This window comes from Thamnophis sirtalis, unplaced genomic scaffold, assembly GCF_051295495.1.
Source record: "Thamnophis sirtalis isolate CommonGarterSnake01/CBP01778 unplaced genomic scaffold, rThaSir2_p1.2 scaffold_2, whole genome shotgun sequence".
Lineage (NCBI taxonomy): Eukaryota > Metazoa > Chordata > Lepidosauria > Squamata > Natricidae > Thamnophis > Thamnophis sirtalis.
This window is the reverse complement of record NW_028261382.1, coordinates 92,947,010-92,963,816: the sequence shown is the minus strand read 5'-3', so window position 1 is coordinate 92,963,816 and position 16,807 is coordinate 92,947,010. Positions and strand designations below refer to the sequence as shown.

The 16,807-nt window shown below is 47.3% G+C and overlaps 1 protein-coding gene across 2 annotated transcripts in view; it reads left to right on the top strand.

Moving 5' to 3' along the window:
- The window catches only part of LOC106540773 (opioid-binding protein/cell adhesion molecule homolog), a 795,044-nt gene that overhangs the window by 393,455 nt on the left and 384,782 nt on the right, over positions 1 to 16,807 (top strand). Inside the window, exon 2 of one of the 2 annotated variants that reach the window (XM_087706377.1) lies at positions 2,570 to 2,654. In XM_087706377.1, coding sequence (XP_087562503.1) covers positions 2,570 to 2,654 — 85 coding nt within the window. Of the gene's footprint in view, positions 1 to 1,975; positions 2,655 to 16,807 lie in introns of those variants that run through there. The other variant, XM_087706376.1, reaches the window with a different exon arrangement.

Genomic DNA, 16,807 nt, shown 5'->3' with positions numbered 1-16,807 from the left:
ATAATGGACACCCATCCCTGGGTGACATCATCAGGGGAAATATTCTCCTCTATTGAAGACACTGTACTGCTTGTCAGTGTTGACCCTATCCATGGACTAACAATCATCCTCGACCATCACCACCCCACTCCGACCTGGTAAATTAGCCCTAGAGAATTTAGTAGCATTCGTTGCAAATCTGTATGCAGAGGAAATGCCCCTTCCCCCACCATGGCTGTCTTCAGAAGTATTTGGGTTGCAATGGTGCTCTCTGAGGTTGGTTGTTTTCTTGCAAACATTTCATTACTAAACTAGATAACATCATCAGTGCTTGGGTTGCAATGATTAGCATGGCCTAGATTCACCCATCTGGAAGAAGGTCCAGAAAGGCTTAGATGGTTCAACTTCCCATTTCCCTTCTAATTCTATTTTTCATAACTATACTGTAGGCTTCCCCAATCTGGCGCCTTCTCTCTTTCTCTGTCCCCCCCCTCCCCTCTTTTCACCCACTATGACCATCTGCTTTCTGGACCATGATGTCTGAGAAGAGAAATCCTAGAAAGGCAGAGAAGTGGAGAATGGGAGGTTGGGCTCATCCAAAGAAAAATAGGGATTCAGTGATGACTTCTCTTTTCCTAAGGTCAGAACTCCTGTCCAGACCTCACTAAATTCAACCACTTGAGTTTTAGGGAACTTAAATTGTCCAAATCCACAGCCCCACCATCTCAGCCCCAAATACAGGGAAGAACCTACTTGATGATTCAAAGTTCTCCTGTAGGCTGGAAGATGGGTGGGAATGGTGGCACCAGGAGACATGGACAGGTCTCAGCAACCTTCCCAGGGCATCCTTTGAGCAGGGCTGCAAAGTGTCCTGTGCATCGCAGAAGCCTGCAACTACCCTCCCTCCCTCCTCCCTCCATCTTTTCCTTTGTTCCTTCCTTGCTTCCACCTTCCTTCCTCTCTTTCTTTTCTTCCTCCCTCCCTTCCTCTTTTCTTCCCCCTCTCCTTCCTTCCTCCCTCTCTCTTTTCCACCCTCTCTTCTTCCTTCTTCCTTCTCTCTTTTCCTCCCTCCCTCCCTCCCTTCTTCCTCTCTGCCACCTTTTTTCTTCCCCTTTCTTTCTTTCTTTCTTTCTTTCTTTCTTCTTTCTTTCTTTTCCTTCCTTTCCATTCCTCCCTTCCTTCTTTTCTCTCCCTTCTTTTCCTTCCTTCTTTCCTCTCTTCTTTCTCCTCCCTATCTCCCTCTTTCCTTCCTTCCTTCCTTCCTTCCTTCCTTCCTTCCTTCCTTCCTTCCTTCCTTCCTTCCTTCCTTCCTTCCTTCCTTCCTTCCTTCCTTCCTTCCCTTGCAAACCAATCCCCACCTGTCCTACTTTCTCCCGCGCCCAGCCCGCTTCCAAGACACCTAGTCCTGGAAGAGGACCCCGGACCAGCATCGCAACTCCAGGTCCAGGCGTGCGGGGGGGAGGGGTAATCGCCTAGCGGGGGCAGGTGGGTTAATGTTGCTCCCCTTCCTCCCCTCGGGGTAAGAAGCAGCCTCCGCCGCGGTCCCCGCGGGGCTCCCGCCTCCCGCCTGAGTCCCCGACCGCGGCGCGGGCAGGGTTAACGCGCGTGGGAGGGAAGGGGAGCGCGCGCTACCGCCGCCGCCGCTACCGCCGCTCCGGCGTGTCCTTCGCGCCGGGCGCTGCGTGTGCGAAGCCTCCCCGGTCGCTGTGGCTGCACCGGGGAGCCCGCGTCCTGGCCAGCGATGGAGGCGCTGCCATGACAACCCGTCGGTGGGCGCGCGCGGGAGGGACCGCGGAGCAGAGGCGCCCGGCGAGCGGGGCCAGAGGCGCGGGGATGCCAGAAGTGGCGGCATCGGCGGCGGCGGCATCATCGGCGGCGGCAGGCTCCTGCCCGCGTCTCCCGCCTGCCCGCTTCGAGCCTTGAGCCGCCGGCTGGCGGGGGCGGCCGCAGCCTTCCCAAGCAGCGGAGCCGGACGAGCCCGGACGGCCGAGGAGAGCGAGACGCAGGGCGGCGTCGGGGCTCCGGAGCTCCATCGCCCGCTTGGCTGGAGAAAGAGGGAACGAGCGCGCGGCGGAGGGAAGAAAACCCCAGCCGGGGCGCCTCCCGTCTCCTTCGGCTCCGCTTCTCCGCCTCGCCCGCCTCCTCGGTGGCGGCGCAGAAAGTTTTGCCGCCGGAGCCTTGCAGCCACTTAGTCCGGTTTTTTCTCTCTTTGGAAACCGGACCGAGAAGGACACCTCGGACAGCTCCCCGCTTGCCCCGGGACGGCCGGCCCGTCTGCAGCCGCCTCTCCCCACCCCTGGCATCCTCTTCCTGGACGCCCCGCCTCTCCGGAGCTGGATTTCTCCCGGGCGTCCCGATAACCGTCGAGCAGCATCAGCGCTTCGCCGCGTAAAAGCGCCTCGGGATTGCTCTTGCTCTGCGCTCGCCCCTTCTCCGTCAAGCATCGCCCCCCCGCTACTGGCGTAGTCTACCTTAGCTTGGTGGAGGGACGTGTCTCTGCATCCCAGGATGGGGGTCGGTGGGGGCTTGGTTCTGCCCTGGCGGTGCCTGGTGGTCGTGTGTCTCAGGCTGCTCTTCCTTGTGCCCGCAGGAGTGCCGGTGCGCAGCGGAGATGCCACCTTCCCCAAGGCCATGGACAACGTGACGGTCAAGCAAGGAGAGAGCGCCACCCTCAGGTAGGAGCAGATCGCTTTGGACTACTCTTTGATGACCCCCCCCCGGGGGGTCTTTTGTTATTGGGGGTGCGGGGGGGAGCGTTTCCCGGGGGGGCGTTAAATCGCTGACCAGCGGGTGTGGATCAATTGGAAATGGACCTCTTCCATTGTCCCAAGGAGCTCCTGCTAGTGGCACTGCCTACCCAGGGAGTTAGGATGTGGTACCCAAGCATAGAGTTGCTTGCTTGCTTGCCTGGCTGGAGAGGCAAATTCTGGGGAGGATGCAAAGACCTTGCCTCGGGGTACAGGTGGTGGTGGTGGGGGGCGTTGAAAGACTTTTCAAGGCTGGTGTGCATCCTTTAAGATGCTGTTGTTGTCCTCCTTGCTTGGTCGTTGTAGCCCTGGTGGAGGAACTTACGATGGGAAGTAGTGTGAGAGGGGAGAGAAGGGTGAGGCCTTTCTTTCTGTGTTTTTCAATGGGGCTTTGGGCAGTTGGATAGCTGAGTTTGTGTGATGGGCACCTTGAGAAGAAGTTCTCGAGATGGGTTGGGTGCCAACAACATGGGCATGGACCATGTCTTGTGAACCGATGGGTGAGAAAACAAGGGATAGGTTCTGCCCTGCATTATATGCTCTTCCTCTCCTCTCTCTCCCTGCTCCCCAGTGCCTGCCTCTGGTTCTAACTGGTTTCTGGGGTTTGGATGTCTCTCCCGAGATGCCATCGATTGCTTTTATATTTTCTGGACCCATCCGTTCAATATCAAATCAGTCCTTTTGACTCCTGGAGCAGCTCGGATGAATTCCGATAGCCTGGTTCTCTCTTCTCTCGCACGCAGTCAGTTTTGTTTTGCACTCCTTGGCTGAGAAAGAGATACAAAGGGGCTCATAAACAGATGTCTTACTCTTGGTGCCTGCGTGGGTGGGTGGGTGGGATCAACCATTGCTGCCAACTTTCTCTGTGCCTTTCCCGAGTAAATTTACAAGCATGGGGCTTCTGCAAAGGAAAAAGAGGGGGAGATTCTTGCTCTGGAGAAGATCCTCAAAAGCATCCGTGAGCTTGCGAGGATCAATGGGCTGGACTGATCTTCTATATAGAATAGAATGGAATGGAATGGAATGGAATGGAATGGAATGGAATAGAATAGAATTCTTTATTAGCCAAGTGTGATTGGACACACAAGGAATTTTTCTTAGGTGCATAAGCTCTCAGTATACCTAAGGAGAATAAAATACATTAAGAATAAAAATACTTAGTGGTAGTCAAGGTTACTAAATAAGCTATCAAATCGCACTAGGAAACAAATAAAAACAATATAAATTGAAAGATACAAGCAATATGGTTATGGTTATAACTGGGGAGAGATAGATAGTAGGAAGGAAGAGAAGAAGAATAGTAATACAGTCTTACTAAATTATTGACAGTGTTATGGGAAATAGTTGTTAAGCAGAGTGATGGCAGTCGGGGGGGGGGGAACTGTCTGTGTGTCTGGTTGTTCTGGTGTGCAGTGCCCTATAAGGGTAGGAGTTGAAACAATTTGTGTCCAGGATGTGGGGGGTCTGTATATATTTTCACAGTCCTCTTTTTGACTCATGCAGTGTACAGGTCCTCGATGGAAGGCAGATTGGTAGCAACTGTTTTTGCTACAGTTCGAATTACCCTCTGAAGTCTGTGTCTGTCTTGTGGGGTTGCAGAGCCAAACCAGACAATTATGGAGGTGCAGATGAGAGACTCTGTAATTCCTCTGTAGAAATGAATCAGCAGCTGGACTTTTTGATCAGAAGGATCCAAGGGATGGATAGCATAGCACTTGTACCAGAATGAGAACAGGATGAGTTTGGGAGTGTCCGAAAGAGGAATTAATTCGGCGAGTTCATTTAGAGTCTTCTGAACTGGGTGTAACACGCATAGTTGAGAAGTTAAGTGGTCCAAAATTGAACTGAACCATGTTGCTCGCTGAGTAGCTACCAGTGGAAATAATCCAAGTGGGTCAACTGGGATGAAGGTCTTTAAAGGCTGCCCAACAGTTTAGTAAGTGGTTTAGTAAGTAGAACTCCTAGCAGAAAACCCTGCCAATTCCAAAACTGGACCAATCCAGACAGGTTTATAGTTGGCTTTGGTTTGATCTAGAAAAGCAATTGTGTGCATTGGTTTCTACTGCTCAGGACTGCTTTTAATATTTTATTCCCTGCACCTCAATTCCATGTTCATACATCATAGAGAAAAGAGGTACTAAAAAGACGGAGCTTTCCACGGTCTTCATGAATATGTGCTTTGGTGTTTGGGTGTTTGTGATAACCGAGGTTTCTAATCTGTGGCTATTGTTATTTCATTAATATGTATTATTGGGCAATGGGGGAATGGCACAATGCTCTGCATTATCTCACAGTGAACTGAAGCCCCAAAGCCCGGGTAGATGGTTTCATTTCTTCAAGAATTTACAGTGAGGATTTCACATTACCCTCTGTATCTTTTATAGTAGCCTTGCTCACCAAGAAATAAGTCCAGGCTTTTTGTCAATTCTAGCCTGACGTGTCCATCATCCATCTCTCCATGCAATGACTCTGAGCTTTTTTTCCAGTTGTAAAGATAAGGTTTCTGAAAAATTTATTTGGACAAGCCCTTCCATTCCCACCCCCTCTCCCAATGATAGTCCTGTGCAGTAGGTGGCACCCCAAATCTTCTCATCAGCTTTCATGGACAAATAAGGACAAACATTTAAGCAGCTTTCTGTACTCTACTGATGGTTTGTGGAAAGGAAGAGACCGTTCAGTTTCCCCCAGTAAACTCAAATCTCTGTCTGCCTCTGTCTTTCTGTCTCTGTCTCTCTCACTCACAAACACTCACACACACACACACACACACACACACACACACACACAGGGGGGGGGAGAGGGAGGGAGAGAGACTGATTTAACCAGGTCCACTGGAGAGGCTCAGTGGCTAAGACGTTATGCTTGTTGATCAGAAAGGTCAGCAGTTCGGCAGTTCGAATCCCTAGCATTGTGTAACAGAGTGAGCTCCCGTTACTTGTCCCAGCTTCTGCCAACCTAGCAGTTTGAAAGCACGTAAAAAATGCAAGTAGAAAAATAGGAAACACCTTTGGTGGGAAGGTAACAGCGTTCCATGCGCCTTCGGCGTTGAGTCATGCCAGCCACATGATCACGGAGTTGTCTTTGGACAGCTCTGGCTCTTCAGCTTTGAAACAGAGATAAGCCTCTGCCCCCTAGAGTCGGGAACAACTAGCACATACGTGAACCTTTACCTAAGGTTCACTCGGCTAAGAGGAATTTATTTCTGCATGAACAAATGAGGACAAATATAAGCAGCTTTCAGTACTCTACTGATGGTTTATCAAAAGGAAGAGACCATTCAATTGCCACCAGTAAATTCAAATCTCTCTCTCTCTCTCTCTCTCTCTCTCTCTCACACACACACACACACACACACACACACACACACAAACACACACAAACACACACACACACACACCAAATGTGTTTAACACTAGTTGTTGCATCTCTTCAACTGTAGCTAGTTTCTGAATAAGTTGAGGGATTGCCAGTAGGATTGTCAGCCAACCCATTAGGGAGAATCCTTGGCATTGGGTCCTTGAGATGCAAGGGAGGCCAGCTTTGCTGTAGGATCTTGCTCTCTCATCAGCGATGACCAAAAATGCCAGAACAAGTCTCATTATCGGTTGGCTTTCTTCTTCATTATATTTTGTTTATGGACCCATTTCTGTTCTGACCCAGGCTTCCCAAGAGCAAGAAGAAACCTCCTTGTCCCGACAAAAAACCCTTTTATTAATTGGCTGTGAATTCTGCTCCTTCACATCCAGCAAAGTCTTTCAAGGGAGGATTTACAGTCACAAACCTTATCTGGCTTGGAGAGCTGCCAGGCCCATATCTACAAAACTTGGCAAGGAATCTCAGAGAGTCACAAACCTCTTTTATTTGCTCTGCGACATCCACCTGTGGCCTTACTCCCAAGTCGACCCCTGTTCCTTAACTGTTCCTTTCGTCTGGCAGCTCTGTACATGCGCACACTGGGAAGAGGCTCCAGCTGTTCATCTGCCTCACTGCTGTCTGACTCTGAAGGCAGCTGATAACTGGCATACAACCCTGGCCTCCTCTCTGCCTCCGACGCAGAGCCCTCATCCGAGCCTTCCCCAGACTCCAGGACTGGCCCATGTTCCTCTCCAATCTCCTCGCTGCCCTAATCTGCTGCCAGCTCTGGTAGCCACTGGTGGGCCAGAGCAATTTCCTGGCGTCCTTCAAGCCAAAGTTTCCAAGATTAGGAAAGGAAACCCTACCACTGAGCATGGTTGCGGTAGCAGGGCACACCTACTTTCACAGAGGGATTAATTTTAGCATTTCTCAACTGTGAAGCGGACCTCCCTTTGAGGAGCTACAGGGAGTGTCCAGGGTGGTATGAAATTAATTTGTTACAATACACCCACCTTTTCCCAAGGGCCATTCCATTTGGGTGTCCATTTTGGTGTTTGGATTTTGAAAGGGAGATATGTGTACATTAAGGTTGCGCTAAAGGGGGGGAGAATGACAAAACGTTTGAGGAACCCCCTGGTTGTTGAACCCACTGTGTTTTGTGAATCTAACCCATCTGTCCCCCCCCCCTTTAATGCATTGTCTAAACCCTTCAAGGAGGTTAATTCTGTAAGCAGTTTAAGTGTGTTGAAGGAATGAAGCCTCTGTCGAAGAGGACACACACACTTTTTGGAAATGGCCATTGCAGGGTTTTTTTTTTAATGGATGCAAATTTTGGAAGATAGAGGAGAGCAGGCCTTGCCCTGCAAAAGACTGACCGAGTGCTGGGGGAAGCCTCATTCAGTTTCTCAATGGCCCATTTGTTGGTCCTCCCAGCTGCTAGCTCATCATTTATCTCCCCCCTTTTTTCCCTGGGACAGAAAGATCCATTTGGGGTAGGCAGACAAATCACACACCACTATTCATGGGAGAGCCATCTTCTCCTTGGCCTTTTCCAACAGTCGGTCTGGTACTAACTATTCCTTTTCTTAACAGAGCAGGAGGGAAGATGATTAAAGTTTTGAATCCAGGGCAGATGGAGGGACAAGGAGGGAAAGAGAGAGATGGGTAGCCCAAACATGGTGGATATGTAGGGAGTGCAGAACTGAACTGTAGTCCATTCACATTCTCTCTCTCTCTCTCTCTCTCTCTCTCTCTCTCTCTCTCTCTCTCTCTCTCCCTCTCCCTCTCCCTCTCCCTCTCCCTCTCCCTCTCCCTCTCCCTCTCCCTCTCCCTCTCCCTCTCTCTCTCCTTCTTCCTCCCTCTCCCTCTCCATCTTCATCTCTCTAACAACTGATTTTTTCATTGATTTTTCAGTTATGCAGAAACCAACTATTAGCAAGCTGGCCATTTAAGCTGGAGACAGATGATATGGGTTTGGCTGTCATTGTCAGTCTGTCTATGTGTATGTGTGTGAGAGAAGAGAAAGACAGTCAGAGAGAGAAGAGGGGGGGCGGAAGAGAAGGGGGGAGAGAGAAGAAACACAGAGAGAAGAGGAAGACAGAGAGAGAAGAGAAAGACAGAGAGAAGAGAGAGTGGGGGAGAGAAGGGAGGAGAGAAGAGAAAGACAGAGAGAAAGAGGAGAGAGAGAGAAGAGAGAGAGAAGAGAGAGAGAGAGAAACAGACAGAGAGAGGAGAGAGAGAAAGAAGAGAAAGAGAGAGAGAGAAGACAGAAGGGGGAAGAGAAAAGACAGACACGGAGAGAACAGACAGAGAGACAGAGAAACGAAAGCAGTCAGAGAGAGAAGAGAGGGGGAGAGAAAATGGGGAGAAGGAGAGAAGAGAAGAGAGGCACAGAGAGAAGAGACAGACTGAGAGAAAGAAGAGAAAGACAGAGAAGACAGAGGGGGGGAAGAGAAAAGACACACACACAGAGAGAAGAGACAGACATAGAGAGAAGAGAAATATAGACTGACAGAGAGAGGAGAGTGAGAGTGTGTGTGTCAGAGAGAGAGAGAGAGAGAGAAGAGACAGACAGAGAGAGAAGAGAAATATAGACTGACAGAGAGAGAGAGAGAGAGAGAGAGAGAGAGAGAGAGAGAGAGAGAGAGAGAACAGGAATAGAAATAAGGGCTGAAAGTGGTTTGGTAGAAACTCCTTGACTTCTAACTTATACGCAAATACCATCTATTATTTCTGCCAAATAGATTTTAGTCTTGCCTCAAAAGTCACGCAGAACCTGTTGAAAGATAGAAGAAAAGCTATTTGCATGGAGCTCTGGAAGCAACACCTCAATACCAGGAAGGATTGTCTGCTGTCTTTATTCACTGAGGGTGTGCAAAGAGGTACTTTGAAATGTAGAGCAGCCCTCCGCACAAACTGTGCCGTGCTTTCTGAGTACTTTTGAGTACCTTTGAATAGTTACAGCGGTTCCTTCTTCCCCCTGTTTATGTAGCTGCTCTGGAAGGGGAGGAGGGAGAAAGTCCATTTGTCTTTCCTTTCGGGATGCAGCAACATGCAGCCACTTCATTTCTTTAAAGAAAAACGACTATTATCAGGATTACTGTAAGAATAGCTCAGCACTTCTCAATGTGCCTGGGTTTAAATAGATGTCAAACCGTGGTTTATTGACTAAACCGCGACCGGCGCGGTTTGGTCAATTCACTAAATCATAAACAGTTGACTTAGAAACAATGATTTGTAAGTGGCCAAGGCAAAACCCAAACAATCGCACTTCAGCTTAGCCGATGCTTATGAAATCGTTGTCTGAGGATGCGTGGGTTGTAGAGATGTAGTTAAAAAAGAGGGATCATACTTAAAAGATTACCAGGAACCCAGGAATGGGATGGCTTAAAAACAAGTGCAGTCCTAGGCTTCATTAATAGAGGGATAGACTCAGGATCACGTGAAGTGTTATTCAAAGGTTTTATTTCTTTTAAAACACAAATATTTCATCATTCGTCAATCATTAAAACACCGAAGTACAATTTTTTTGTATGCCCCTCCCTCCCTCCAACCCCCCAACCCCCCTCCTCCTTCCCCCCCTCCTCCTTCCCAGAACCCGGTATGGATTTTTAACAAACACAGTCTAAAACCTATTGAGAAAAAAGAAATAAAGAAATTAATGACATTCTACATTGACCTTAGCTTCTTCTTGCTGAGCTAACTTTAAACAATTTAAATCATTTCTGATCTTAAGCATAGGCTAACTGGAATTTCTTGGTCCCGTATTTATTTTGTATACAGTCAATCCATTTTTTTTCCAGTCTCGTTTATACCTCTCATTTGAGTGATCTTTAAGATATGCCGATATTTTAGCCATCTCGGCTAAGTTTGTGACTTTCAATGTCCATTCTTGGATTGTAGGCAAGTCTTCCTTCTTCCAGTATTGCGCCACCAACAGTTATACTACCTTTATTAGGTGCAGAATCAAGTTGTGAAGTGTTTATACTGCTTTCTAATGGCTTGGTAAGACAATGAGCTTGTCGATCAGAAGGTTGGCAGTTCGGCAGATTGAATCCCTAGCGCCGCGTAATGGAGTGAGCTCCCGTTATTTGTCCCAGCTTCTGCCAACCTAGTTCGAAAGCATGCAAAAATGCAAGTAGAAAAATAGGAACCACATTTGGTGGGAAGGTAACAGCGTTCCGTGCGCCTTTAGTGTTTAGTCATGCTGGCCACGTGACCACAGAGACGTCCTCAGACAACGCTGGCTCTTTGGCTTTGAAATAGAGATGAGCACCGCCCCCTGGAGTTGGAAACAACTAGCACATATGTGCGAGGGGAACCTTTACCTTTAAGACCACATTTGGAAAACTGCATCCAGTTTTGGTCGCCCCACTATATACAAAAAGATGTTGAAACTCTAGAACAGAGGTGTCAAACTCAAGGCCCATGGGCCAGATTTGGTCCATAGGGTGCTTAGATCTGGCCCACATGGGCTGCCCTGGAAACAGTGAAGGACAGGCCCACAATGCCTCCCCCAGTGAAAAGAGTTTTGGAAGGCCACAGGCAGACTTCCTGAGTTGAGTTTTCGGTGGCAGAGGGTTGCAGGAAGCTGTTGCAGAAAATGGAGCTCAGGAGCCTGTTTTCGCTGGCAGAGTGCTTGGGCCACCATAGGTACCCCCAACATGAGTGACGTTGAGCTGGCCACGCCCACCCCAGCCCTCTGAGGTTAAACATGACCCTGTTGCAGCCCTCAATAACATCAAGTTTGACATCCCTAGACTAGAAATAGTACAGGGAAGAGCAACAAAGATGATTAGGGGACTGGAGGATAAAACATATAAAGAACGGTTGCAGGAACTGGGTATGTCTAGTTTAATGAAAAGAAGGACTAGGGGAGACATGATTGAGGTAGCAGGCTGAACCAAAGTAGGCCTCAAGCCTGAACCAAACTAGGGTCTCATGATATTAAGCTTTAACTGTTCATATATAGAAATTGCAAACATTTCCTTTTAGGAAGTATGCACATGAAAACTGCTGAAGCAAAAGTCTCTATTTTAATGTATCTGCTGGCTTGACTGTAAAATCTGTCTGGAAAGAGACAATTTACTTCCTCAAATGTATACTATAGTTGACCGGTGGCTGACTATGTATTATTACTTCCTGTAGACACAATATTGCTGTAACTCAGGGGTAAATCTTGAGGGGTGTATCCAAAACTAGCGGATGGCTTTATCTGAAAGCGATAAACTATATAAAGGATTTCCTGCCTGTCACTCATTGTTCAGGCCATTTATTCTTTGCTATGAACCTGTGCAAATAAATTATTCCTCCCCTGAAGAGCTGGCTTGCGTGTCCTGTTTTTTCTCCAACATGATAGGAGTCTTCCAATATCTCAGGGGTTGCCACAAAGAAGAGGGAGTCAAGCTAGTCTCCAAAGCACCTGAGGGAAGGACAAGAAGCAATGGGTGGAAACTAATCAAGGAGAGAAGCAACTTAGAACTAAGGAGAAATTTCCTGAGTTAGAACAATTAACCAGTGGAACAACTTGCCTCCAGAAGTTGTGAGTGCTTGAACACTGGAGGTTTTTTTTTAAAAAAAGATTGGATAATCATTTGTCTGAAACGGTATAGGGCTGTGATGGCAAACCTATGGCACATGCGGCTAAAGTGGTATGCGAAGCCATGTTGCCCGGCCTGTGCGGCCTGCCTGTTTGTCTTGTGGGTTTCTGGAATGCGTGTGCACATTAGCTGTCCTTTACACGCTTGGCAGTGCTGAAAACTGGCCTGGGCCTGTGTGCTGGCCAGGAGACTTGGTGCTGAAATGTTTTGCCAACACTGGTAGAGGGTTTCCTGCTTGAGCAAGGGGTTGGACTAGAAGTCCTCCAAGGTCCCTTCCAACTCTGTCATTCTGTAGATGAGGAATAACAAATCAAACCCAGCATCCAGCTCCTTATATTTTGGAGCCTTTTGAGTAGTCTCTTCAGGAAAAAAAACAACACAAGAAGTTTGTGAACTGTCATTGGATCAGTAGCCCCTTTTAAAAGATCTATTCAGAATACTTCTCATCATTGAAGGGGCCTTCAGCCTCTCCTGTCGTTAAGGTTGAAAAAATAGCTTAAACATCTTCTACAAAGTCCTACTATTATAATACACCAGGCCATATTCTTGGCAGTTTCTCACTAAAGTCACAACTATGGTAAAACAGCACAGGAATTCTACAAGCAAATTACCACAGTTAGAATGAAAGAAAAACATTATATTATCTACAACGGATTCATAGCCTGAAGGGACTCATTATGCCTTCTTTCTATGGTACCAAGCAGATCGTACATTTTTCTCTCTCCACCCTCTCAGAAACAAGGTTGTTGGTACCAATAGCAATTTTTTTTTTGGGGGGGGGGTTGTTTCAGCCTTCAGACTTTTGAAAGCACATCACCTGAATGCTCTTAGGGCTGCAGTCTTTGTATTTTGCCAGCAGATGGCCAACTCTGATATTTTATTTTCATTTGCAGATGGTTCTTTTTTCCATAACTTGGAACGATGGCATACAGTTGCGAAGCCTGAGAAATAGGCGTATGAGAAGGAGGAATGAAAATGTTGCTTTCTCCTTTCTCCTTCTGATGTTCCAGATGGAAGCTGCTATTCCCCTCCGTAAATTATTATTTATTTAGCATATGGCATACAATGTCAGGGAAATCTACACAAGCTGGACACACGGAATAACAGGGTTGGAAGGGACCTTGGAGGTCTTCTAGTCCAAGCCACTGCTCGAGCAGGAGACTCCGTACCATTGCAAGCAAGTGGTTGTCCCATCTCTTCTTAAAAAAACTCCAGTGACGGATCATCCACAGCTTCTGGAGGCAAGCCATTGTTGGAAGAAATGCCCAGGTCTAGTTCCAAGCTGGGAGAAAGAACTTGGAAATGAAATGGAGGCTGATTAGAAAGAAGGTCCATTTATTGATGAACAGAACCACCAGAGTTTGTGGTTCTTGGACAGCTGACAAAATGGAGTTTAGAGTGGGTGGGTTTTGTACCTCCGGGATTCCTACATGGGTCATGTAGGGGTCATCACTGACTCTAGAGGCAAAAGTTGCAAATGCAAATCCTAGGTGCTTGTCTGCATAATGTAGTCCTGACAGCCTAGATTGCCACTTCATTTTGATCATTTTGTTTGCCTCTCGTCTGTCAGGGTCTGCTCCATAGGTGGGTTCCTACCAGTTTGCACCAGTTTGGTAGAACCGGTTCGTCAAATCTACCGAACCGGTTAGAAGAGGTTCCAACAGTTGACCCGGAAAGCAGGTCACACTTACAGAAGAGGTTCCAAAATTTTTTGAAACCCACCATTAGTCTGCTCTCTGCGCACGTGAACACAGCTAGGTTTCTCCTACCAAAGGGGTACCTTTTTATCTACTTGCAGTTTCAAACTTTTGGATGGGCAGGACCTATGGAGGAAGTGACAGGAGCTGACTCCGTTTGTGCTAATGGGAAATATCTGTTAGCTCAGGTGTAGGATGGAGATAGAAGTTCCTTCTCCAAGCTCTTGGGTTGGTTTCAGAACATTTCATCACCAGTCTAGGTAACTGCACTGACATTTCCTAAATTCCACTAAAGATGTTACCAAGCCTGGTAATGTCTATGGAGATTCACAATCAGCAAGGTCATGGTTGTCCCATAGGTGTTTTTTTCAAGAGGCAAGTGGGTTTTCCATTTTTTCTTTGAAGACATTTCACTTCTCATTCAGCTCTGAAGAAGTGTTCTGACTAAGGCTTCCTAAGAGCATGAATCAACCTCCTTGTCCCGACAAAAAACCCTTTTATTAATTGACTGTGAATTCTGCTCATTCACATCCAGCAAAGTCTTTCAAGGGAGGCTTTACAGTCACAGACCTTATCTGGCTTGGAGAGCTGCCAGGCCGAGATCTGCAAAACTTGGCAAGGCATCTCGGAGAGTCATGAACCAATTAAGTGAACTAATTGTCTTCTGCAAACTCCATTCCCCTTTCACTCCTCTTTTATTTCCTATGGGAAGGGCCATTCATCATCCACCTGTGGCTTTATTCCCAAGTCGAACCCTCTTCTTTAGCTGTTCCCTTCATTTGGCAACTCTGTGCATGTGCAAACTGGGAACAGGCTCCAGCTGTTCTTCTGTCTCACTGATGTCTGACTCTGAAGGCAGCTGATAACTGGCATTTGCCTCTGGCCCCCTCTCTGCCTCCAACACAGAGCTCTCATCAGAGCCTTCCCCAGACTCCAGGACTGGCCCATGTTCCTCCCCAACCTCCTCACTGTCTGAATCTCCTGCCAGCCTCTGCTGGCTACTGGCGGACTACAACAAGAAGCTTCTTGGATGAGATGTGAAATGTCTTCAAAGAAAAACAAGAAAGTCCAGTTGCCTCTTGAAAAAGCTCCTTTGGGAATGAAACATTCAGAAAACAACCCACAAGCTCAGAGATCAAACCTCTACCCTCAATTCACACCATCCCATGGAGCTGGGATTGAACCACCAAAGTACCAACCATTTCTGGTCAGCAGTTCCTGTGTGATTCAGGCACTGCTCCTCTGCATCCCCTTCTTTCCATGGAATCCTTTTATAACATTGCTGCTTTCTGGTAGTCAGTGGAAGAATAGTGATGCCAATGTCTTCTCTGCTGAATCTCTCCCAGTTTCCTAATTATGCTCCTGAACTGATGCCTTATCTCTCCTTTGCAAGCGCTCACTGCCTTTTAATCCTTAGTATTTATTTTTCATCTCCTCCTCCTCTCATTCCACTCTCCACTTCTGCCTTTCCTTTGCAGTCACTCTGCTTTCAGCCGTTACATCTGGCTCAGCTCTTCGACTGCGTTCCGTGATAACCTGCTGCCAAAAAAATAAAATAAAAATAAAAATAAAAAATCCTTGGGCTGCTTCTTGCCAAAACTGTTAGCCAAGTTATCTTTCCGAATCTACTTGCTGATTCTTGAGTTCAGGCAACCGAGTTGCCTGGGAATAGCCAGAGAGTTGACTCGGTGAAAACAGAATGGATGGGTTGGATGAGGAATTGGGAACCGAATGCAAGAGGCTACAGATAAGGATTGGTTAGACTAGAGGGAGGGATTGGAGTGCAGGGAATATAAGATAAGATGACTTGTGAGATGCAGCACGAGATAAAATAAAAATAAAATAAAATATTGACTACATGTCATCACAATCTTTCATGGTCCTTCAACAAATGGTTGGAAACTAACCAAAGAGAGAAGCAACCTGGAATTATTAAGGAGAAACTTCCTAATAGTAAGGACAATTTAAGGAGGGAAGGAAGGAGGGAGGGAAGCAAGGAGGGAAGGAAGGAGGGAAGGAAGGAGGGAAGGAAGGAGGGAATGTAGGAGAGAAGAAAGGGGGGAAGGTAGGAGGGAAGGAAGCAGGGAAGGAGGAGGGAAGGAGAGAAGGAGAGAAGAAAGGGGGAGGGAAGGAGGGAAGGAAGGAAGAAGAAGTAGGAATATTGTAAGATAAGATGGAATTATGTGATAGTAAGAAAGCAATTTCAAGTATATTATCAACTGTAGGGGGAAAAATTGTTATAAATACATATTATTAATAACAGTTATGAGATCACATAATTGTGAATGTATATATGAAATTAATTAATTAATTAATTTAAAAAAAACAAGGACAATTAACCAGCGGAACAGAAGTTGCCTTCAGAAATCATGGGCGCTCCATCATTGGATATTTTTAAGAAGACTCAGGTTGGTCACCAACCTTTCAGACTTCAAGGACCACTAAATTCATAATTTTAAATACCGCGGACCACTAATATGATCTGCGTAATATGACTGGCTAGTGGGGTGTGGCAAAGTCACGTGACTAGGTGGGCATGGCCAACTTGATGTCACTCACATCGAGGGGCGCCTTGCCAACCTCTACTCGCCACTCCTCCCTGACCTATCGGGCTTCTTAGGATCCCAAGAACAAGCAGTTGTTGGAGCTAAGCAGCCACCAGGAGAAAAAGTTGGAAAAAAAGAGGGAAAACCTGCGGGAGTGCAAGGCCAGGTACCGGCGCCTGGAGGCTCAGCAGGCTGAGATGGTAGCAGGTTCCAGGCCATGATGCTGTCCCACTGGAACGAGGCCCTCCAGCTCTTCACCACCAGCAGTCCTTCCCTCCAGGGTGGTGGAGGTGGTAAGATGTTCCAGAGGGCAGATGCAATAGCAGAGAAGGTCCTTCTCCTGGGCGTTACTAGCTAGAATAATTTCATGGATCAATTCAACCCTTTGAGGGTCCTTCTTGCCCAAAGGAGATAAGAGGAAAGAGATCCTTCTTGCCCAAAGGAGACAAGAGGAAAGAGATCCTTCTTGCCCAAAGGAGACAAGAGGAAAGAGAGGGAGTTGGTATGCCCACTATGGACTTTGGGTGGTGGGATTCAGCCAGTTCGCACCTATTCGGGAGAACCAGTTGGTAACTTTCTAAGTAGTTCAGAGAACCGGTTGTTGGAAGAAATCTCCTTTTGGTTTTTTTTCCACTTTACAGGGCTAATCCTGTAAGGAAGGCAGGAAGGAAACATTCTGGTATTGTTTCTAGCCTAATCTTTGTTGCCCTGCTTACAGAAACAGCCTCTCTGGTTAACCCTTATTGCATTGTAACAGCTAAGGTGAAGCGCCCATCAACCTGAGTATTGTTGAGTTGGCCATGGTCACATGACCACTCAGCCCCGCCTACCCATCTAGTCATTAGGACAGAGAACCGGTTGTTAAATTATTTGAATCCCACCAC